Genomic DNA, 24,460 nt, shown 5'->3' on the forward strand with positions numbered 1-24,460 from the left:
TTTTCCTAACCACTGTGAGAAGACTCAACGCTATGGGTCTGAAAAGATGTGTAGCTCTCAAAAATCTGTAACTGAGAAAAGGAAATGGATTAAAAAGAAGAACATTTCCACTAGAACAGCAAAACTGGACATTTGAGATGTGGGGTGAAGTTTTATGAACTGTGAACGTTTATGAAGCCTCAAATTTAAGATCTTGGAAGTAAAAGAAGGCAGTATAAATGCCACCAAAGCAGTGAGACACTCTTTGAACCATGTCTACAGCCATCAGTGAAACATGGTGGGGGATCCAGTGCAAGCTTGAGGATGTATAACAACATCTGGAGATGGTGATTTGTTTTTGATTTAAGGCACTATTGAAGGCTAAGTACTAACAAATGTAAATACATCATGTAATGCTCTCTGAAAAACATTTGACTGGGAAGAAATTCATTCTACAGATAATGACCCCAAACACACTGCTGAGAAGATCAAAACATAAGCTATTGGTGTTCTCAAAACAATGGACTGGCCTTCCCAGAGTCCAGACCTCAGCGTCACTGATTGGGATTATTTGGATCGCGAGAAGCAGAAAATGTGAAACAAACTTCCACGACTGAACTTTGGTCACTGGAAAAATATCCCTGCGGATTTCTTTGAAAAGCTGAAAGCAGATATCCTGAAAAGAATGGAAGCAGTAATAAAGGCAAATGGTAGACACAGATGGACATATTAGATACTGAAAAAACATATATTTAGTTGTTGAGGCTTTTTTGTTGAATATATCTTTTGTGCATTTTTTTTCTGACACTGAAAAATTAATAATTTTTTGCAACAAAGTCTTAGTAAAGCCTTTGTTTAAAACTCTGATTACTTATTATTATTACTTATTAAACTGTGAAGTAATTAGTATATTACTCTTATAGTGACAGGCCTTATCTGAATACCAGTATATGTTTTGTTGACCTTGATGCTGGCAAGAGTGGCATGTATAAGGTTGAATATTGTAATTGTTACAATAGAGACACCCAAGCTTTCAGCTTTTTGTGAAATTAGTGTCAGTCTGTCTGAGACAGAGTCTACATCCACCTGCTTTGCTTACAGAAAGTCTTTAAAGACTGCTGTAAATACTTGTGAGACCTAAACGAATGATCGTGTGGCTTTCTGTTTGTTTTATATCTACAAGATGAATCTTGTAGAAAGTTGGAGGAGTCCTAAGGGCTGACTGTTCCTGTTCCTTTTTGAAGCCCAAACTTTCATTCCTTCTTGAACCTTACCCATCCTAGTATTCTGCAGGCTTTTCCATCATCAATATTCCATTCTCCCCAACCTGCTCCAAGTCAGTTACTCTCATTGCGTTTTAACCATTTCTGTGCTCCTTCAGCGACTTGAGCTGCTACCGGCAGGCAGTTATTCAGGAGTCTAAGCCAGCATGTGTTAAGTCAGGTTGATGTGGTTTGGGTCGAGTTGAGCTGGTGTGTGGAGTGCTTGGGTAGATCAGAAATCAGAAGATACCGGGGTGAAGGATAAATATGCCTCATGTTATGCCCCGTTTATACCCCTTAAAATAAATATGGAGAGAAAAGGTAATGATGGATCATTCTACCGAATTGGATAAAGTTCATAACCCATTTCAGACTTGTAACTGACCTGGGGGTAAAACCATTTTGCTATTAATGACCCTATACCTTAATTATGTTTATTTTATTAAAGAAAATAACTAAAGATTCCATTTTGTCACTTCCAAAACAATCATAACACTGCCAAAACATGGTAAATTTCTGTGATTGTTTTATGATTATTTTGGTAGTGACAAAATGGAATCATATTTTTGGTAGTGAAAAATTTAGCTAATTTTGAGCTTACTCAAAAACACTAGTACATGACAAGCAGTTGCAGCTTTGAACAGTTGTACACACATAAAATCATAATATTTTTCCTTAAAATACATAGAATAGCAGAAAAAAATTTCCGTTGTGACAGTTCTTAATGTTACACAATGATTTTTGGGTGATCGATGGGGCACATACTTCAAAATAAACTAACTCATGATAAACCAAAATCTTTCAACTTCACTTTAAAAGAAATCAAAACAATTAAAAAAATTGGAAAAAATACAAGTGTAAGTATTTTTACAAATTAAAATTTGGGGTTTAGGGTTTGGCACAGCAACCTTCCAATAACAAGTACCCTATATATGATGATTTTGTATAAATTTAGATTATTATTATCTCAGTTAATTCCTTGGGTTTAAGTAAATACTTAAATACTGAATACTTAATTTTTTTTTTTTGTATTGTGGAAATAAATTTGAAATAAGTTTGAAATAAATTGATCTTAGTATGAATAAACCTCTCAATGTAATAAAACACTGTGAATTCATGTTGCTATTGCACAAATATTTCACGGTGGTGTAGCCAGAATTTTATTTCAAAAGGTGCCATGTTATAAGTCGAGGAGGCCACTTAGGAAGCATTATGTCCCAGAGACATCACTGTACTGAAGTTGACAGTCACCAGCTAGACTCCTGCATTGTAGCTTCCATAAACAGAGAAAAAAATTAATCAAGCACAGTACACATTTTTACTAATCTCACAACCTGCCTAGGTGCTATAACATCTAAACGCACACCACGATGGCTATAAATCAGTCCTACCTTTTAAAGCATAGAAAATACTAACTAATTAATCAATCAATCAATTGGTCAATTGGTTGGTTGGTTGGTTGGTTAATTGATTGATTGACTAATTGACTAATTAATTAAAAGGGAACCTAATAGGGAACCTTAATGCGTTTTCTTCACAACCTTTTCCAGTGTCCAGTGTCAGAATCTTAGGTAGTGTGCACCTGGGCGGTATCCTCACCAATCACTAGGCTGATGTGGGTTTTTCCACCCGCACAGCTTTATCAAAAGTGTGTCCCCAACAGTCTCCTTCTCTCTGTTCTCTGAGAAACTAACTGTGAAAAATCTAACGATAAACAAAGGCTGTCCTAGCAAGCGTAGCTGAGTTGGCAAGAGCATCCATTCATCTGTTCATTTGGTCAACCAGCATTCCTAGCAGTAAAGTGAATACGAAGCCTACCATCTTTAAGTTGTTGCCATTTAAAAGCTGGAAAATGTTTTTAGTGAGCCATGGACACAGTTGGGTCTACAACAGCTCACTCTGTTGTCTTTAGCACTGCTTTAGTGGCGTAGCGGGCCGGGAGCCGTACATTGAGATATGTCAATCACTCGTGTTCACTGGAATATTAGTATCATGCCAAGACGGTTCTTAGATAGATCTGATAACATTTTGAGCATATTTTTAAATTATATTTCTCTGTTATTGGTTTTGTATTCAAACTTTGCTGCATGTTTATCACACACTTTTAGTATCAATCAAACATTTATAATAATCTACACTGTCTTGCCTGGCACTTTAAAGTCTTTCTTGTCAAGTTTTTCCTTCTTCTTTACTGTGGTGAACTTTACATATTACATGTTACATATTACAAAAAATTAATTAATAACTAAAAAGCATTGTTCTATGCCTTACTGTGCTATTCTTTGCCTTTATTGACCCAAAACTGCAACATTATGTGACCAGTGGTGGCATGCAACCAGGTACATATTGCCATGGTGATAGTGGCCAGTGAAAGCTGGTTATGATCACAGGAGAGCTGCAAAGAGGATGCAAGAACTCTGTGCCTTTCGGTTCATTCTGTGTTGTAAGAGTGCAAGATGAGTTACATTTTGTAATATTTTTGTTGGCATCAGAAGACGTTTTTCCCTTCTTCTTCTTTTGAGCAGTCAAAAATCTGGCTTTCAAGTGTGGATGTTGAGTCCCCCCCCCCACCCCCGCCAGCCTTGAATTACAGCGCCCCTGAATTGTTAGTTAGTATTCCGATTAAGTTTTAAGTCTTATTATGCATATTTAACAAAATGCCCCCATTTGCTTGTAAAATCTGTTAAATGTTTAGTCAGATAGGAAAACAGCTGCCCCTTTTAAGAACTATTATTTGCAACCTGGTCTCGATCTCTGTGTGCGCTGGTACTGATGTTTTTACAGATATCTGTGGAATGATATTGGGAGGCCTTCCTTACCTTCTGGCGCTTAGAAAAGCTCCTTTTCCTATCTTAGTGAAAAGGACCACTTCCCTCATTCCCCTTCTGATTTCATCATTTTGTTACTGCCATTTTCTGTTTCATCCTGTCCTATATGGCTTTTGTCTTTGCTCTTTGTCCATCCCTGTCCTCCTGATGTCTCCGTCTTCATCTTCCTCCCATGTCAGACTGAGAGTACCACTGTGCATTCATTTTGTGATTCTTTCTCTAACCTCCAGTTGCCAGTAGGGATGGGTGATGTTATTCAGATCCAAATTGATCTCAGCATTCATTTAGTTAATAGGGTTTTTGAATAAGGCATGTTTAGTTTGGGGTAAAAATGAATTTAAAAGTCTTCTCTTTTCGTTTTTCACTAAGCATGCAATATAGAACTGTTGAAAATGATGGGACATGAGCAGCTATACTCTAATTTGGGGGAATCAGTCAATTGCATTTTCACAGCATGCAGATACTGAATCTGTCAGCATGCTTTTAAAAACTAAAGTAACTTTTTGAAATCACATTGCTGTGAATGGACAGCTTGATTTGTACAGCTGATCTTTCTAACAAATAAGCTGTTCTTACTACAAAAGGTATTTCTTTTTTAAATGTTCAGTGCATGTTTGTCTTAAGTTCCTGTGCAGATAGCCTTCAGATTAAGTGTTACACTAATGTCTAACAGTTTTTAGTTTGTCTTTTTGTCCGCTGTTCTCATCTGCTTCACTTCATGTCTCCAGATGGAGAGAGTGGAAGCCGATCTGTCCCGATCCAAGTCACTAAGGGAGAAACAGGCCAAGGAGTTCGGCTATCAACTAGAGGAGCTGAAACAGAAATATGAGCAGCAGGTCAGTAGAGGGAGTGAGAGGAGGTTTTTTTTCCCTCAGTATATATTACCCTTTGCAGTAAGATAAAAGGTATTCTGCTTGTTTAGTATTTTGATTATTTAGAATGTCCACAAAACTCAGAAAACATTTGGACCTGCATATTGGGGATTAACCTTTGTCCAGTGCAAATTTGTAAATTGATACACAATAGTAAATAGTCACTGTTCCAGACTAGTGACAATGTTACAGTTTTACTGTTCCAGTCACTGTTACTGTCACTGACTACTTTTGATTCCTATCAGATTAAGGACTGAGAAACAGATCTATAAAAACCAGTCACAATAACTGACTAGTAACAGTCTTTCTGTTACAGTCACTGTTACTTTCACTGACTACTGATAGAGGCCTTTAAGAGTAAAAAATGAGAAATAAATCTATGAAAACCAATCACTGTTACTGACTAGTAACAGTGTTACAATGTTACCGTTACAGTCACTGTTACAGTCAGTGACTACTGTTAGAGGCCAGAATAAGACATGAGAAATAGATCTGTGAAAACTAGTCACTGTTACTGACTAGTAAGAGTGTTAGTGTTACTGTTACCGTCAGTGTTAGTGTTACTGACTACAGACCCATCAGAGGAAGAAATGAGAAATAGATCTATAAAAATCAGTAGCTACTATTAGACTATAGAAGCATACCATAGTGAAAAGTTAAATCCATGAACACCAATGACTACTGTTAGAAGCCCTTCAGGACAGTACGTAATATAAATATGTGAAGAGCTCTGTATTGTGTGAGGCAGGTAAAGCATTGTCTATGATAGTAGAATTCCTATCTGATTCTGTCTTTCTGGCACCATAGTTCTTACACTTAATCAACGAACAGAATGAGGCAGCCAGTGGTGGACCAGTGACCCAGTAATTAGGGCTGTGTATTGGCAAGAACTTGGTGATACAATACCCATAGGGGCTATGATTTAGTATATTTCGATGTATTATGATACTGTACGCGAGGTGATATACTGTGATTTTGTTTTTAAATCTAATTTTAGGAAAACTGTCATAGCATAAATAACACGCCACCATATGCATAAACTCTGAGTAAAAGAAATTGTAATTTTTATGCAATCAGAACAGTGGGATCTGCATTTGCAATTATTGTAGTCCCTGTAACATCCAGCATCATTGCACTACTTTTTTACAATCTGAACAAAAAAATTTATATTTGCCTATACCAGTAAAATATAAGAAAATCTATTTTTTTTATTTATTTATTTATTTATTATATATATATTTTTTATTTTTATTTTTAATTTTTTACTTTTTTTTTTACATTTTTTTCCTTGTACAACTTGGGAATGGCTGTGTCAGTGATGTGTTGTTGGGAGAGGATAGTGTTATGAGTCTCCTTTATATTCACCGTATTACAGAGGCCTTGCTCTGACACATTGTGCTGCCTTGTCAAAATGCTCTACTATATGGCATAAATATAGGTAGCTCTGAAGTAACATTAAAACACAAGTTGCTACACTAGAGTAATGATATGGGAATGCTCAGTCGATAGGTAGGACTAATCGTTAGAACACCAATCTAAGTCTTTCAGATTCAGCCATCAGTGGTAGCGTTACTACTCAGCTAGGTTTGCCAATGCTAACTTTAGCAGTGCACCCTTATGCTGCTTGTTAATGTTGGAGTGAAAGAGTCTAATGGCTGAAGATAGAATAGAACACAACACAAAATGAACCACTGTCTGCCGCAAATCTTTGCATGTAAACTATTAATTAAGAATCTGCTGTGTTTGAGAATCGATACAGTATACTCAAGTGTATTGATATTTTCTTACACCCCTATCAGTGATGGGTCGCAGCATGAGAACAAAGGGGTCTCGAGGAAGCTGCAGCAGTGCAATTTTTTTTTTCTTCTAAAACACAGCTAAACGAAGTGCGTTTTAGATCTGAAACGGTAACTTCACTGTTTCTGCACCGCTGGTGCTCTCAAAGCACTCCGGTGTTATCAGTGTGGCCTGTCTGGCCATGTGCAGCACACACACATTTGACACACATTTGAAATACAGTTATTGATTGTCACGTGTACGACAACAAAAGGAAGTCTCAAAGGTACCTTTTTTTTTCCTGATAGCAACATACTGTAAGCCATTAGCAAGTGTTTAAAATACCCTCTTGATCCAGTTTGCTGCCATGCCACATCTGAACAAAGCTTGCTTTAGCCAAAATCATCCACAGTGATCAGAGCACTGCACTTGCTAGCCTTCTGAACTAGCTGACAACATGGATCAGATCAAATTTAAATAAGACATGTAACATCCAACTAAATATTAATGAAATTTATGCTAATAGTTAACATAAACCCTGCTAGATAACACTGACATAACCGTGCCAGAACCATGTCATGGCAAATGTCATATGCTGTTATAACAGTTCTTGTTCAGTAAAATAATTGTGTCTTGTTACCGTTTCTGATAACTGTCAGACACATGGCATAATGTTTGACCGCTTACGTCACATTGTGATTTTGTGTTCTCTAGTTGGCTGTCATGACATCAACCAACATGGCATCTATCATGACAGTTAAAGGAAATGGTAACAAAACTCTTATTACTAGACATAAGCTGTCATGACATCTCAAGACAGCATGTGGCAACTACCATGACATGTTGATGGTGTGGTTATGTCAATGTAATGTAGCAGGGTAGTAATGTGATACCAAATTATTGTTATTATGTGTTCACAGTGGAGGTCAGAGCTGAATGGATTACATCTCAACATAGAACAAATAAATCTTATTATTTCAGATTTTTCAGATACTTTTTCTGTCTCACAGTCTCACCAATGCAGGCCTATGCATGTTTAATACTTTTATCATGATATTCTGTTTGTTAATTCAACGAACAGAACGCTGGGCTGAAAGCTTTGCACTTACACTGTATGGACAAAAGTATTGAGACACCTACTCATTACATGTACTGGAGCTTTTATGAGATCCCGTTCTAAATCCGTAGGCCTTAATACAAAGTTGGTTGCCCCTTTGCAGCTATAACAGCTTCCACTCTTCTAGGAAGCTTTCTTCAAGATTTTGGAGTATATCTGTGGGAAGTTTGACCATTAATCCGGAAGAGCATTTGTGAGGTGAGCCTGGCTTGCATTCTCCATTCAAGTTCATATTTAGTGATTCAACAGAGAATAGGCACTGTGCCTTCAGCAATCATTGGCCCCACTCTGTGAGTTTGTGTGGTCTACCGTTTTGTGGCTGAGCTGTGTCTTCTACAGTTGACAGGAGCAGATCTAGCAGGACAGAAATTTCACAAACTGACTTGTGACAGAGGTGGCATCCTAAAATAATGCCATGCTTGAAGTCACTGAGCTCCTCAGTACAGCCCGTTCTACTGCCTGTGTTTGTCTGTCGAGACTGCAAGGCTGTGTGCTTAATTTTATCCACCTGTTAGCAATGGATGTGGCCAAAACACCTGAACTCAATAAGTAGGAGGGGTGTCCCAATACTTTTGTCCACATAATGTATGTCTTATTTCACTTCACAGAATATTTGATGAGTTATAGTGCAAATACTGCTTCTACATGTGGGTGCTGGCATAAAAAAGTTTGAGAACCCTTGTCTGTGTGAGAGGGAGAACAGGCCTCAAAGATATAACAATGTAGTGCGGCAGTTTTAGCCACTGAATAAGATGCAGTGTCATGATGAAGACTACATCCCCCAGACTGAAAGCCACACTCTAAATATGGGATCGAGGATATAAACGTCTTTTAGCAAAGCAGTTATAGGCCAGACATGCCTCAGTCTTGTTTAGAGTCAGTAAATGAAAGGAAATGTTTGTTGAGCTGTCTTTTTATGGTCTGGGGGCAAAGCAAACCGGAGCTGAATTTCAGATAGCTCCGTATTCCTTATGTAGTGCGCTACATAGGAATTGAAATACTGACTCCTGCACTCAAACAGTGCGTAACATAATTAAGAGATAATCATTCAGGATTCAGACATGTCCATGCTGGGCGAGTAGTGCACTGTTTGGGTGTAGAAGCTAGAATTTAATAACTTACTTATCACACTATTTAGGGAGCAGGGATCCATTTAAGATTCAATAGGTAAGATTTCAGAAGGTTAGATTTGAAAGGTAATTGTCTTACCCCATTTTAAGTTACAGTTTCTCTCAATATCATACTTTATTCGTTTCAGTCTAAAAGTCATTCTGATCCAATGCTTGTTAAAATTAAGGATATGGTTCATGTTAGACAGAGGTTGCTCTCTTATTGCTGGTGGCCAGCTGTCGTAAAATCAGATATGATTTCTGAACTGCATTTCATGTTCAGTTAACATATCATTCCATTAGATTCTCCTGTGTAAAAATCTAGATTATTTCCCTTCCGATCGAAATCCCATCAGCTGACGATAATTGCCCTTTTTTAAAATAAAACAATTCCAATTAATCCTCTGAAATATTCCTGTTATCGTTAATGCCATCTACTTTGTAGGGCACGTAAAACAGGCGCCCTTCAATTTGTAATATAATCACGTTGCAGTTGAAGATGTCATACCATGAATCAACAGTGGAACAGAAGGAGATTCACTGATGGATAATTCATTCAGTACTTCATTAGAAATTTATCCTCTCATCTGAAACAGCTATGCAGACTCAAAGATGGTACACAGAAGTCATCACTGTTAAATGAATTTCGCTGCTGTAAACTGAACTTTTATAGAGCACATATAAAAGGAAATTACACTCGATAGGAGCTCATTTGAACTTAACTTTCTTTACCGGAACTTATTTGACGAATATGTTTTAACATCAGTTTATACAGGAAATGAGGTCAACTTAATTCAGACATACAATACTGTGCAAAGGTCTCAGGCACCTAAGCAAATTGTTTAAAACCATTTATCTGAACAAGAAGTGTGTTTTGGTTTGTAGAGACACAATATAACATTAGAATAAATGCAAAATAGCATTAATACAATACAACAAAAATTACACACATAACAAAAATTGTTGTTGTTAGAAAAGTATCTGAGAGTAGTTGAGCTAGTTCGAACAACATAGGTTTTGTTCCCAAACTTCTTGATGTCAACAGCTATTGCATAGCTTCATTCAAATCTACCAACACATTTGATTTTAAGGGCCCAAAAGATGGAAAGAAGAGTTTTCCTCATTTTTTTGAAATAAAAGAGTAATTAAATAAACAATCACTGTCATGATAAATAGGTTTAACATAATTTTCTCAGGTGCCAAAGACAGTACATAGTGCTTTGTAGCATTTAGTGTGGTTTTAACCTGGTGTGTAGATGATACTGTTGACGCCAGCATGATGGCTCTAAAGCCTGATGCACAATGAATCCTCAAGTGTGGCAACCAGTAACAGGTGCCATATCAGTGCATGGCGAATACCTGATAAATATCCAAAAAGCCTTCAAAACAGGCAGCTGTGCCTCTCTCCAGCTTCCCTAACGCACCGTCCCCTTGGCCATTTTCTGTAGAGTAATTGACTTGCATGCCGTGTCAATTGTTTTAAATTGTTTCGAATGGAGATGGTTAGTGTTCACGATTTGTTGATAGAGAGCAAAACAGACTTTGTAATAATTTTTTTTTTGTCTGCATGACAAATGAGGTTGCCAAGGTAGTGAATCACATAATAATCACCAGTGTCAGGCCAAAATTGCAGAATAAATGGAATTCTTTCATGTTTTTTTTTTTCTTCGGCAAGACAGTAAGTGGCAAGTATGGGGAAAGTCTTTGAAGACAGAAAATCTAAGGTTAATTCCTGTCGCTAAAAGAAAACTGAAACAACTTCGACAACTGATTCATTTGAATTTGAAGTAGCTTGTCACAGTTTCAGCTGCTGCGTCTGCTTTACTTTCAAAGTATTTGCTTCTCCCTGATTTTTTAACTAGTGTGCACTACCCTTTAAAAGTTTGGAATCACTTGACATGACTTATACTTATGGAATTTTAATATTAACTGTTCACCAATTTTTTTTTGTTTTTTATTATTTTTTTTTTTTAATATTTCAATAATTCTATGAACAAGAAGGGAGCAAAAATATACTGTAATGATATATACCATACTAGAATTACGGTACTACATATTTGCATATAGTGTCTTCTATAATGTTTGGGACAAAGGCATGTTTTTTTTTTTTGTGTGTTTGTTTGCTTTCTTTTTCATTTTTTGGCCCCTTTACTCCACAGTTGCACTCCGACAATTCAAATATGGTTAAAGTGTATATTCTTATATTTTATTAAAGGATATTTTTATACATTTCAGTTTGGGCATGTCGAAATTACACAACCACCTCCCCGACCCCCCTGTGATGCTCTGCTGGACTGTCTTCAGCTCCTGCTTGTTTTAAGGGGTTAGCCCCTTAGATTTTTTTTTGTCAGCGTATAGAAGACCTGCTCAGTGGAATTCAGAAAGGGTGACTGACTTGGCCAGTCAAGAATTTTTCAAGATTTTTTTTTGCTTTGAAAAACTCCTCTGTTGCTTTGGCAGTAAGTTTGGGACCATTGTGTCGCTATAAGATGAAGCACGATCCAGTGAGTTTGGAGGCATTTTCCTAAACTTGCGCTGATAAAATGTTTCTGTACATGACTAGCAGTCATCATCAGTTACATCATCAAAGAAGATGAGTGAGCTCCCCAAACCCACCCTGCCCCCTCACTATGTTCAACATATAAGGTGGTTTGCTTTGGATCTTGAGCAGTTCCTTTCTGCCACCACTGTATTTCTGTTCATGAGGTCTTTTGCAGACGGTAGTCATTGAGAAATCTACACCTGCCTCCAGAAGAGTATTTCTGATATGATGGACAGGTGTATGGGGGTTTTTTTCTTCATTATGGTGAAAATTCTTTCTACTATCAGCTGTGGAGGTCTTCCATGGCCTACCAGTCCAAACCAGTTCCAAAGAGATGATTATGGTAAGCCTAATGTTTGGCCAATATCTCTTACTGTTTTATTCTTGTTTCTCAGCCTTATAATGGTTTCCATGTCTTTCATGGCCACAGCTCTGGTCCTCATGTTGACAAACAGCGAAAGCAGACTCCAAAGACCCGAAGCCTAAAATCAAGACTAGATGCTGAAAGCTCTCTTATACATGCACTAATGAAACAATTAAATACACTTGAGTAATTGCAAACACCTCTGTCCCAAACATGATGGTCCTTTGAACTGAGAGGGAGGCTATGTATAAAAAAGTGCTGTAATTTCTACATGAAACATCCAAAATATTTAAAAATAATACTGTAAGTAATGTAAACATTGCTATTTAAGAAATTTCCTTAAACTCAAAGATATTTTTGATAGAACATTTATTATTTATAAATTTTGTTTTAAAGCTTCATACCCCCCAAGATGAAGTACATTTTGTGCCCTCAAATCACATTTTTCAATTTTTCAATTTCGTCTGAATGAAATAATCCATCCATAACTACGAGTTATGATTCCCCCTCCTTAAAGTTAGTTGTGTGAGTTTGCGCCTGAAGGTCACGTTCACTCATTCATGTGGGCACAAAGGGACATTCCCCAACTTCCCCAGGGCATGCCTCAATTGGACTTTAAAAGAGAGGAGCTCTATAGAAGTGCTGCTCCTCTGTGACCTCCACCCCGCTGCAACGTCATGGCCAAGCCCTTGTGAGCCCCACTCCCTGACATTGAACTGACGTCCGAGGCTACAGCCTGGAGGTGGGGAGGGGGGAGCAGGGGGCGTGAGAATGAGTTTCCATTCTGTCATAACTCGGTGACTAATCCAATCTGCTCTTTAGATCTTTAGCCACGGCACACGCAAACACACTCAGCCCAGAAATTTAGCACACATTCTTCCTTTTCCATGCACAAGTACCAGGAAGCGTCTTCATTTTCTGTACTCTATAAAACAGAATAGACGCAGTTCCAGCAAACCCCCCCTAGATCTTTCTTCTGCATACCACACCCCCGCTGAGTGCAGCCAGGCTCCTTTCCTCGCCCCATCCATGATCTACCCCGGGGAGTCTCCTTGACTGGCCGCTTTCCCCATTACCTCAGCACCTTGGTTCCTAGAGGGGGGGCGCTAATCACGTCCAAGCCCGCTGACAGCAGCCATTCAGCACTGCCACTTTAAGAGCCTGGCACCCAGCAGCCTTTTCTCCCATTCTCCCTGTGACGTCTACAATGAGGCGGCTGTGTTTTTCCCGATCCTCTTCTTCCCCTTGTTGGTCTCCCTCCGTCCTTTTGTTAGTACACTTTACCACGGATCTTCACTCCCGCGTCAAAGCGATTTCGATCGGAATTGTCAACAGTAAGAAATGTTTCGTTGCCTGGCTGGAATATGTCACTCATCCCGGAGTGAACCATGCGCTGGAGAGTTAGCCACTGATCACTGAGCCATGCATGCATATATGTATATGTGTGGATGATGACATTGTACATAACAAAATCCACTAACATTATTGCGGTGAAGTAAGAGTTGTCTCACAGTGTTAAAGCCAGGCAAGAAGACGACAGGAATCTGTCCTACAGCTTTAAGATCCAGTGTTCTATCCTTCCTGAATCCAGACTTCTCCTGTTGGCTGGTCAGTCTTAGCCTAGCACCAACTCTGCATGAAGTATTTTTCATCTGTCGCTTTTCCTCATAGAGCAGGGTTGTCTGAAAGCTGATGAAGCTGGCAAAGGCGAAACCGCTCTACTGATCTGTGCGTTAGCCTCTGAAAAAATCTGCTGAAACTGAAAAGCTGGTGCCATGGGGCTCTTTTAAGCATCTCTCTATGGCCTTCTCTCCATCTTGCTGGGGGGAAATTCTGGCTCCTCACGGCAACCCCATTCATCACCTGCTCTCAATAGCAGTCCTGCAGCCTCTGGCTGGCAGGCCAGGTAGGGTGCCGAGGCGCACAATGTGCTACGGATTAGCATCAAAGCTGCGGGGACCAGGCCCACTCCACGCCGGGCAGTCTTTCACAGCCAGCAGGGAGACAGGGCAGGACCGGCCAAGGTCATCATCCCCCCCGTCAGGAGGGGAGTGGGAACGGACCCTGGGAAACGACAGGCCCGACTTCTGAACGCCCAGCACCGGCTCACTGCACAGCAGGTGCAGGACAGCGAGATAATGCTACCCTCTTGCTTTTGTGTGCTCTTTCAGAATTTCTTCCATCCGACACTTTGAGGATTTAGACACAGCAGTGAGAATTGCTACTATTTAGCTCTGCCCTGCTTATTCTGGTCTTAATGAAAGGTTGTTGGTAGGTAAACAGTAATTACTGGTAATCGGTTGCCAGAGTAGTTGGTCGCTAGACTATTGAACATTAAGATTGAAGCTAAAATAACTCAAACTGATGCCTTTGAAAAGTTTTTGTTCTTTAGCAGTCTGATGGAATAAATTGGATTACAGATATAAATCGCAATCTAAAAAATATCTTTTTTAAATCAGTCTTTTTCGTCTTTCTTTCCATGGCGATGTTCTTTTCTTACTCTATGTTGAATGAATATACCGTATAATGATGATTTTAGGCATCGCTCTAAGCCAATTTTTCCGTCCTGTCACCTTCGGTGCACAGGGCTAGGCTCGCATGACGGGGCAGATGGCTACCCCATCCCAGCCTTTCCAACTGGCCTAGACATCACGCCTCTTTTTATAATGAGCATCGGAGGGGAGGCGAAAGAGACAGAGCATGAGGAGCGCTTACAATTAACCCAAAGAATGGGAGGATAGCAGAGGCTATGAGGTAATAGTGATGCAAAAACTCTGTTCGGGTTTATTAGGTAGCGAAGCTAATGCCGAACTTTTTTTTTTCGCTGAGCCATGCACAAGTTGTCATGACGACAAGGATGTGCCGCTGATGAAGTCTTGATCCTTGTTGTCCAATCAGATTGTGGACCTGAAACTGCAGCATGAACAGGAGAGGACGCACCTATTCCAGCAGCACAATGCCGAGAAGGACAGCCTGGTCCAGGACCACCAGCGGGAGATCGCCAGCCTGGAGAAACAAGCGCGGGCCGCCATGGTCCAGCACCAAGCTCAGACCCAGGAGTGGAGAAAACGCGATGGACAGGTAGGGGGTCTCTTCTTTTCCGCGTCACCATTTTTTGTTGCCAATGCCAAAGAGAATGTTTGCTATACTTTTTTTTTTATTTTTTTATTTTTACATTGCTAATTAGGAATTAGAATTGTTCATATAAACACTGCATTTTATGGCAAAAAATAACAAATTTTGAATAAATTTTGCAACAGTGCGTAACTAAAAACTGAGCCGAATACTTTTGCGAAATTATGACGATGTTTTAGCGCCACAGACGGAATGCTGTTTAAAAAGAGATTTTCGTAAAACTAAATGTCGTACAGCAACGACTTTTAATGCATTCTTTTAATATGCACTGTTTTAAGCGGGATTTAGTGGAAGAACCGAAAAGCCCCATTTGCTGAAACCACAGGTTGCCGGATGAAGGAGGCAAATCTCTAAGCGCAATATGACTCTGGTCTTTTATTCAACACCCTGGGTTGCATTTTTTGTCCTTTTCTTTCAGCTGTTTGGGCTGGGTTTGGCATGAGCTGATGTGCCGCAACCGAGTTTTCTAGCCCTGCCGAGCGCGGCACACTTTGTTAGCGGACAGACCATTTGTGTTCCTGCGCTGCAGGTAGCCATCATCCCCTCATAGCATTTATTTTTTCATTCTGTGTCCCAGCCTCAACATGCACACACATGCCGTTTAGCGTATATTAACGAATCCCCTAGCAGGATGGCTAGAAACCTCCATTTTGTTTAGCAGCAGGTTTCTCATGCCTTCTCCGCCAAGCCCCTTCTCCTCTTCAGTCTGGCTATCACGTTGTCTCTGTGGGAAGCCATTTGACAGTCAAGCCCCCAGCTGGGGATGCATTTGACTCTTCAAACCCCAAGACGAAATATAAATTGTCAGCATGGCTAAACCATGTTTATTGGGTCCTAGCAGGAGAAACAAAGTCTAGCGGAGGTGGTACTGTGCAGTGGATTAATGACAAAGTGTCTATATATGGGCACAAATCTCTTTTTTTATATTTTTTATCAAAGGACCATCCAAAGAAGAGTTGGACCTCAATACATATGGTCACTGATTAAGAATGTTTTTAAAAAAAGGGAAAAAATTTTAGCATCTTGTGCTATATGTTAGTGATGTGTAATATGATGTTTCTCTTCTGGCAGATATAAAGAACTCAAATTTAAAACACTTTCTGACGTAGTGTGTCCTCTAAACATCTTAGCAGAGTCGTTTTGTGAAAAACATTGTCAGCGCTTCGTTTTCAGTTGTAAAGGCTAGTATTAGAGGTTAAAAAGAAACACAGCGGTTCAAAGCAAATAGCTTTTTCATCCTTCATCATGCTTCACACACAGCATAAAGCCATTTACTCAGCACCTCATCAGTCACGTCATTATTAAGAGTGTTGTGGACTGGCCGTATGGGATATGAAGGCAGGAGAGTGAAACAGCCTGCTACAGCGAGAGGCTGCTGTGGGATACGATCCTCCATCTCTTCCAGCACCCAGAACGCACTGAGCAATTTGTTGGCACTCAAGGGAGCAAATTTTGTGGTTTGGACCTTCTGTATGTGCTCCTCCATCGGATGATGCGATTGTGGTCAAAAGTGCACTGAACCTCAACGCCCTCTCCAGCAAAAACCCCAATTCCCCAGCATTGGAGACTGGTACTGTGTGAGGAGCTTCAGCTCATGGATGCAAGGAGATCCATGGCAACACGTACAGGAGCAGTCCACGTTCCGATTTATGTAGCAGAGTTAAATATTCCTCGGGATGGAGTGACGCCCCAGTTCCAGCCAAGTGTTGAGAGCCTCTTTAAACTTGAAGATCTCCACACTTATAAGAGATTTAGATTTTCTGACAGAAATGGCTTTTGAATTTTGGGACAAGATCTTATAGCTAATGGCAAACATGAGGGCGAAACACAATCTTCCGGGTGTCCAACTGTCAGGATTTTTCTCCTTCTTCTTCTTCTTCCTTCCCACAGCAGAGCAGAACTTTACATGAAAGTGATGCTGGTTGGTTTGAAAACTTTTTCTCTCTGTGTCCCACTGCATTTGAATTGGTGTCCATCAAGCTTACTCTAGCTGCTCGAAAAAGATACATTTCTCAGCTACTGCTGACAGAAAACTGGCTGCCTCAACACCGTCTGAATGAGATAAGATGGCCGTCATGGCCGCTCTTCTGTTCTCAAGAAAGCACATTTTCTCTTTGCGTGCTCTCTGAGATTGAATTTGGGAAGGAAGAGAGAAGGCAGCACTACAGAAGCCATTCGTCAGCTGCTTTATTGAGATGAGATGTTAAGTTCCAGGACGTGGTTCATTGGCATCTTCAGTGTAGATTTATGCTTATAAATGACAAAATCTGCGTTTGTCTGAAGACAAAGTGTTTACGTAAATGTATTTCATATTTGATCAAATTAAGGTTATGTTCTTGATACGATAAGGTCCTCAGGCCTTCTAGACCTACCTCGGACAAAAGGTCTGCGGATTGAGTGTAGGCTCAAGTTTCTTCCTGGAATCTGCGAACGGATAGCACTGTGGAAAGCTGGCTGTGTGAGCGGATGTTCTTCCGAGCACACTTGAAGATGAGCAATTCAGATTAATCTACTGGTGTGGTCAGTACACTAATAAACGTGTAGTTTGGCTGACATTGCGGTAACTTGAGGAGAACAAATGGCTCGTGCCTGCACTTACAGCTTTGGGAGCTTGTGGTTCCAGCCCAGCAGAGCTTTGTTTTTTCTTAAGTATGAATAAATTTCATTCATGACACACAGCCATTGAAACAAGCTTTCACAAAATTTGTCCAATTACTGTGAAATGTTACTGTACACAAGCTATATGTCATTTCCTTGCTAATACTGGGCTGAAGAAGGTTTTATTGTTTTTCCGTTTCTTGGCTAGGAGTCTTTGTTGAGGGCGCAGAGGGAATCAGCCCAAATCCTCGTCCTTGGGCTGAAACTGGAGTATTAGTTTTCCCTCAACCTGGAATTGCTGCTTTGGCGCCCTCCAGGCTCCTAGTTTCCTCAGTCTTTTTGAAGATGAAAGGACAAGACCAAGAGTCAGTTGGCAGCTGATCCAGGACAGTTCCCAGTAAATATGGTTGCCTGCAGCCAGTGCTGTGTGCTTATATACAACTGACCCCAAAGGCTGGACATGTTTTCTTTCCATGCATGTTTATGGCACACCATTATGAGGAGTCTGTGTACTTTACAGTGACTGTTTAGTAGGGGAGAACTATGATCAGAATTAGCATTTTCCTTCCACCTGCACAGTCTCACTTGCCTGACAAGTCATCTTGTGTCATGTTCTTTATTGTTCCAACCACTTCTACTGGTGCTATTCAGGGAGAAACAATATACTCTTGCATTCTGCCTCATTCTGTTTGTAGTTTGGGCTTTTTAAATGAAAATTGCTGCTTTCTTGAACAGATTTACCCCAGACTGATGTTTCTGTCTGTGCCTCCCTTGGAGAACAGACTTATTAAATGTAATTTAGGCAGATTCTATGAACAACAGATGTTTTGGTTGGTCAGTCAAATCCATTATTACGTTTCCTGTGTTTCAGCTTTATTCAAAGATCTGTTTTCTTTTTTTCCATTTGGCCTGTGTCTTTTTTTTTCTCTTTTTTCATCCTTGACAAATTCTGTTTTTTCTTAGTAATATAACATGGAGTTCAAACAGCATGGGAGAAAATCTGATCCTCTGAGTATAGCACTAGGGCCCGGTCTCTGCGGCTGTGATTGGCAAATTAATGACGCCGTCAAACTTTCAAAGAACTTTATTCCCAAATAAGAGATTAGACCACAGTACATGAAGGCTAGCATGACAGAGGGAATCAGGCTTGCTTTTCTGATGTGGGAGAAACAACAGACTTGTTAAGTAGGTCCACGTCAACGCTCACACTCCAGCAGGAGGGCTTGCATCCAGTCCCATGAATTTTTGTATCATCCATGCCACTTGCAAAAGCATCAAATGCAAACATTAAGACAATGAGGACAACTTGCATAAACAATGTCAGATGCTACAGTTGCATTCATACGTGTTGGCTAGGACATTTCAAGTTAGCGAGTTTGAAGATGATGCATCTGCACTCTATAGCACGCTAGAACTGCTGTTGTGTTAAAACCAGTCTGGCGAAACAACAGCAGATCTGCATTATCTGAGACTCCCTTGCAGAGTAATAAACAGATTTTTATATATATATATATATATATATATATATATATATATATATATATATATATATATATATATGTTTTACTGGTAGCTCTGGGGCAGGCATGTAGCATTACCTTACTAGTTATTCCCAGAAGGAATGACATGTTGATTTGTTGATTTATGAGTTCACCACCTACGGACCCTTGTAAATCATTACAGAACAATGCAGTAAATTGTAAATGATTTAAGTGAGCATAAAGTTTATTATGTAATTTTACAAGTGCTCAGTATGACCTCCTCCAGCTGTACGGACAACATCAACGTGATAGTCAAATTCATCCCATACTCGATTGAGCATGTTGGGCGTCACTGTACTCACGGCTTTTTCAACACGATTTCGGAGATCATCTAGTGTTGTGGAACGACGAACACTCTGAGCTGTTGGAGCTTCACTGTTGATTAGCAAGAAAGAAGGAGGACTGTCGCAGTGTTTAACTTCATTTTGCAGAGTACAGTGTTATTGGCTGTGAAAAAACTATTCTTGCAAACTATTTTGTCTAAGTGTTTGAGAATATCACCAGTTTTATTTTTCCACATTTACTTACAAGCTGCACCTCAAGGAGGACTCATGCTGATGCATGCATACAGTCATGCTTCACTATGCTATCCATGACTATTTTGTCCAAATTTAACCCATTTTTAAAAATAGACACTAAATTTTTTAGACACTATTTGTTATAAATAAACAATTATTTATGAACTATGCCTATGAATTGTAGTTTAAATGTATTAACAATATACTGACAGTATTGGGGCATATAAGCTAAATATTGCTTGGGAGTCCTTTGGGGAGGACACAAGCTAAGCAAGCCCACTGATCATCTACGGCAGGCCCCCTAATGCCCTCCAATGGTGGAAGAGCTGTAGGACAGCGTATGTGTGTCTGTATTTGTGTGTGTGTGTGTGTGTGTGTGTGTGTGTATATATATATATATATATATATATATATATATATATATATTATTAAATCTTCTACATATTTATGATAATGCTATTCATTTAAAAGGTCCAGTCTATACATAGATTGAGTTTGTCGTTGACCTAGGTCTTGGTGGTGGTGTTTGTTTTTGTATCCACTAATAGAATCTCTCACCATCACTGCCAGGCTAATACACAGTAGATATAAGGCAGCTCTGCAAAACATAGAGAGGAGGGCTTCAGAAGCAGGCAAACAATGACAGTTTCTTAATCGGAGCAGCCCCTTTCAGCGCTGGAAAACTTATGCATTGTCTTGTCCCCACTGACAGCAGCCTTCCATGGTCTGCTGTGCTGTTAGAGCTCTAGGTGTGCAGCCTGCCTGACTTCTGGGATCCAGCACACATCAACTACCCTTCCCAGATAGAGGCTTCCGTGATGAAAAGGGGTTTAATCCCAGGCCAGGCACTGCTTCCATCAGCCTGGCTGAGTGCAGCACTCACCGGATCTCTCTGAGCTGGCCTCTCTCTGCAACACATGGGCCCGCTTGTTGAAGACATGCAAATGTAGCTCAGGCTAATATCAGGAGCGCACTGGCTTTCTTTCATCCAGAGGGCGATTGTGCTTGGTGCTGAAAATGGAAATGAGAAGTGTGCCTGTGTCTTCAGATTTGTGTCCTGAATACATGACGTGGCAAGACGTTACTCACTCGCATTGGCTGTGACACGATCATTCATGCTGTACTGTACTGTACAGTACTGTGAGAACAGTACTGTGTGAAAATCAGAGACCACTCTTCATTTATTCAAAACTGCCTTTAAGGACAAGTTATTTACAACCCCAATTCCAAAAAAAGTTGGACGCTATGTAAAATGTAAATAAAAACAGAATGCAATGATTTGCAAATCTCATAGACCCGTGTTTTATTTCCAGTAGAACATAGAACACATTTTATATGTTGAAAGTGAGACATTTTACCATTTCATAAAAAACATCAACTTAGAACTTGATGGCAGCATCACATCTCAAAAAAGTTGGGAGAGGGGCAACAAAAGGCTGGAAAAGTAAGTGGTACTAATAAAAAACAGCTGGAGGAGCAATTTGCAACATACAGGACTGGGTATAAAAAGAGCATTTTAGAGAGGCAGAGTCTCTCAGAAGCAAAGATGGGCAGAGGTTCACCAATCTGCGAAAAACTGCTAAAAATTGTGGAACAATTTCTGAAAAATGTTCCTCAACGTAAAATTGTGAAGACTTTCAATTTCCCACCATCTACAGTTCATAATTTCATCAAAAGATTCAGAGAATCTGGAGAAATCCCTGTACACAAGGGACAAGGCCGAGAGTCAATATTGGATGCTTGTGATCTTCGGGCCCTCAGGTGACACTGCATTAAAAACAGGCATGATTCTGTACTGGAAATCACTGCATGGGCTCAGGTACACTTCCACAAATCGTTGTCTGTGAACACAGTTCACCGTGAAATCCACAAATGCAAGTTAAAGCTGTATCATGCAAAGAAGAAGCCATATGTCAACACGATCAAGAAACGCCATCGTCTTCTCTGGGCTAAAGCTCATTTAAAATGGACTGAGGCAAAATGGAAAACTGTTACGTGGTCAGATGAATAAAAATTTGAAATTCTTTTTGGAAACCACAGACGATGTGTCCTGCGGACTCAAGAGAAGAGGGACCATCCAGCTTGTTATCAGTGCACAGTTCAGAGATGCAGGCTTTTGATGGTGTGGGGTTGCATTAGTGCCTATGGCGTGGGCAGCTTAGACATCTGGAAAGGCACTATCAATGCTGAACAGTATATGAAGGTTTTAGAACAACATATGCTCCCATCCAGACAACGTCTCTTTCAGGGCCTTGCATGTTTCGGCAAGACGATGCTAAACCACATACTGCATCCATCACAACAGCATGGCTTCGCAGTGAAGAGTCCGGGTGATGAACTAGCCTCTCACCAATAGAAAACATTTGGTACGTCATGAAAAGAAAAATCTGGCAAAGAAGACCCATGACCGTTGAGCAGACATCAGGCTAGAATGAGACAACACTCCTCTCCCAGAGCTCCAGCAATTAGTCTCCTCACTTCTCAGACGTTTACAGACTGTCGATAAAAAAAGAGTGGCTGCTACACAATGGTAGATGTGGCCCTGTCCCAACTTTTTAGAGATGCATTGCTGCCATCAAGTTCTAAATGAGTTAATGTTTTTCATGAAATGTCTCACTTTCAACATCTGATATGTGTTCTGTGTTCTATTATGAAAAAAATATGGGTCTACAAGATTTGCAAATCATTGCATTCTGTTTTTATTTACATTTTCCACAGCGTCCCCACTTTTTTGGAATTGGGGTTGTATTTTCAGAAGGTATTTCTTGGAAAATTAGTTATAGGCACATCCACTTACATAGGGAAGAAGAAAGTCAACAGAAAATATGATCAGATCTGAAAGAATCCACAGGTAGTTTTGTTTCTGTCCATTCTTAAAGACAGTCAGCTCCACTGGGAGAGGGTAACTCGATGCTGTGGGTCCGAAAGAATGTGTAGCTGTAAAGAAGCCATTACTGAGAAAAGGAAATGGACAAACAAGAGAAAAATTGGCAAATCAACAAAAAAATCTACTGGTGTTCAAGGAATTGATCACCGCAGAATCCTGACCTCAGCATCACTGAATGTGTTTGGGATTACTTGGATCTTGAGAAACAGAAAATGCAACCAATGTCTGAGACTGAACTTTGGAAGTGTGGAAAAATAAGTTGAGGCTTCTGTCAAAATTTCTGTTATACTTTCTTGCTGAAAAGGAATACTTGATGCAGTTTTGAGTGTAAATTGAATAAACGAGGGATGATCTTATAATTTTGTACAGTACTTAATAACACATATGTACATCTGTATGCTTATGGTACAGTGTGAATTGGACTTTCTTTTTTTTACATGACTCCAAGGCTCAAAGCCCTGTGTGCTCGCTGGAACAGCCTCAAAGTCATGGCTTATCGTGATGCTGCTGTTTTTTTTTTTTTGTGTGTGGATACATTCTGTGTGATGCAGATGCTGATGCGAGATCCTTATGCATAAGTCATGTAGTGTGGCTTTTTTTTCTCCTCAACGACGCATCAGCACGGAGCAGGCAAGAAAGAGACTTGCTGATTGCTTCTAGCCATAGCAGCATCTCTCGATCAACCCACTTGGTAAAAGCAGCAGTGTAAAGCGGAGCTAAATGTTTCTAAAAATGCAGTGGACTTCTGAGGACACAGTATACTCTCAATTATGGACACTATTCTCAGTGAAGGCCCCACCTCAGGGTAATTGCTGGGATACTGGGTTGCTCATACCAAAGTATTGGACACCATTGACAGGTTGAATCTGTGTATGTGCACAGACAGAGAAGTGAGGGAGGATGAAAAGCCAGCTGCTGTTCCCGCAGCATCTGTCCACCTCTTGTTGTTCTTTCAAGGGGCTTCATATCAAGATAAAAAAAACAGAGACGGACAGAATGTGGCCCAGCTCCCCTGTCCAGCTCCTCACTGTTCTGTCTCCACTGCTTCTCTTATCCCTTTGCAGGCCTCCAGGTTTTAGGAACTTGAAAGTAAACAGTTTACATGAGCTGCCGAAGAGGCAGGAGTTTGCCAGGTAACTGGATCCTGACTTCAGAGAGGAGGCTAAAAATGTTCACTGGGGGCTTAGCCTGGGGCAAGCAGGAAGCGACACTGTGGACAAGAGGAGAGGAGAACCACTAACTCTGCTAGAAGTTGCACCAAATTGCTAAAAAGCACTTAGCCTTGGGCATGGGTTTGGCCTTATTCTGTATATGATGGGTGAGGAGTTTCTTAAAAAGCAGTGTGGATTTCTCCAGCAATGCCAAGTCTTCATTCACTGCTTTGATTGCAGACACTATTTGGAGTATATGTGAACATAAGTGCAGATTGTTTTAATGAAGAGATAAGAATGCATGCACAAATGGTGCATAGCAGTTTATCCTACATTCATATCTCTTTATCTCTTTGCACTTAAATTTACTTCTTTTGTTAAAACGTCCACAGTGTGTTGCACACCCCGTTAAACAATTGCACAGCTTCTTATCATTGCAGTTTTCTTTTCCAAATCTTGTGCTAGTTTCTGTAGTCAGCTGTAGATTTTTTTTTTGACAAGATTATTTCCAGGACCTTCAAAAGAGGCAGAAAAAAGCCTCTCCCAGTCCAGTTTAAGAAGGAATTATAGATTAAAGGCTCCTCCGAGTCGAGATCTAATAGCTCCGTGCCAGTAGCTGCTGCTTCTGCTGTTGCTGTCGCCTGGGACGCTAGCACAGCCTCTGCATCTGGGTGTATTTTTTTTTTTTTCATGGCCCGCCTTTGAAGTGGCAGAGATCCCCGCCCCTCCTCCCACCCCTCTCCCCCAAAAGTGTGCTCTAACAGTTTTCCGACACTTTTCC

General features: G+C 40.2%; 1 protein-coding gene across 3 annotated transcripts in view; it reads left to right on the plus strand.

Moving 5' to 3' along the window:
* Positions 1 to 24,460, plus strand: part of cep112 (centrosomal protein 112) — a 196,246-nt gene that overhangs the window by 109,634 nt on the left and 62,152 nt on the right. For all 3 annotated transcript variants that reach the window (XM_036589491.1, XM_036589492.1, XM_036589493.1), the window contains 2 exons: positions 4,798 to 4,905; positions 14,748 to 14,930. In XM_036589491.1, coding sequence (XP_036445384.1) covers positions 4,798 to 4,905; positions 14,748 to 14,930 — 291 coding nt within the window. The remainder of the gene's footprint in view (positions 1 to 4,797; positions 4,906 to 14,747; positions 14,931 to 24,460) is intronic.

The sequence above is a fragment of the Colossoma macropomum genome, unplaced genomic scaffold (genome assembly GCF_904425465.1).
Source record: "Colossoma macropomum unplaced genomic scaffold, Colossoma_macropomum, whole genome shotgun sequence".
In the NCBI taxonomy this organism is placed as follows: Eukaryota; Metazoa; Chordata; class Actinopteri; order Characiformes; family Serrasalmidae; genus Colossoma; species Colossoma macropomum.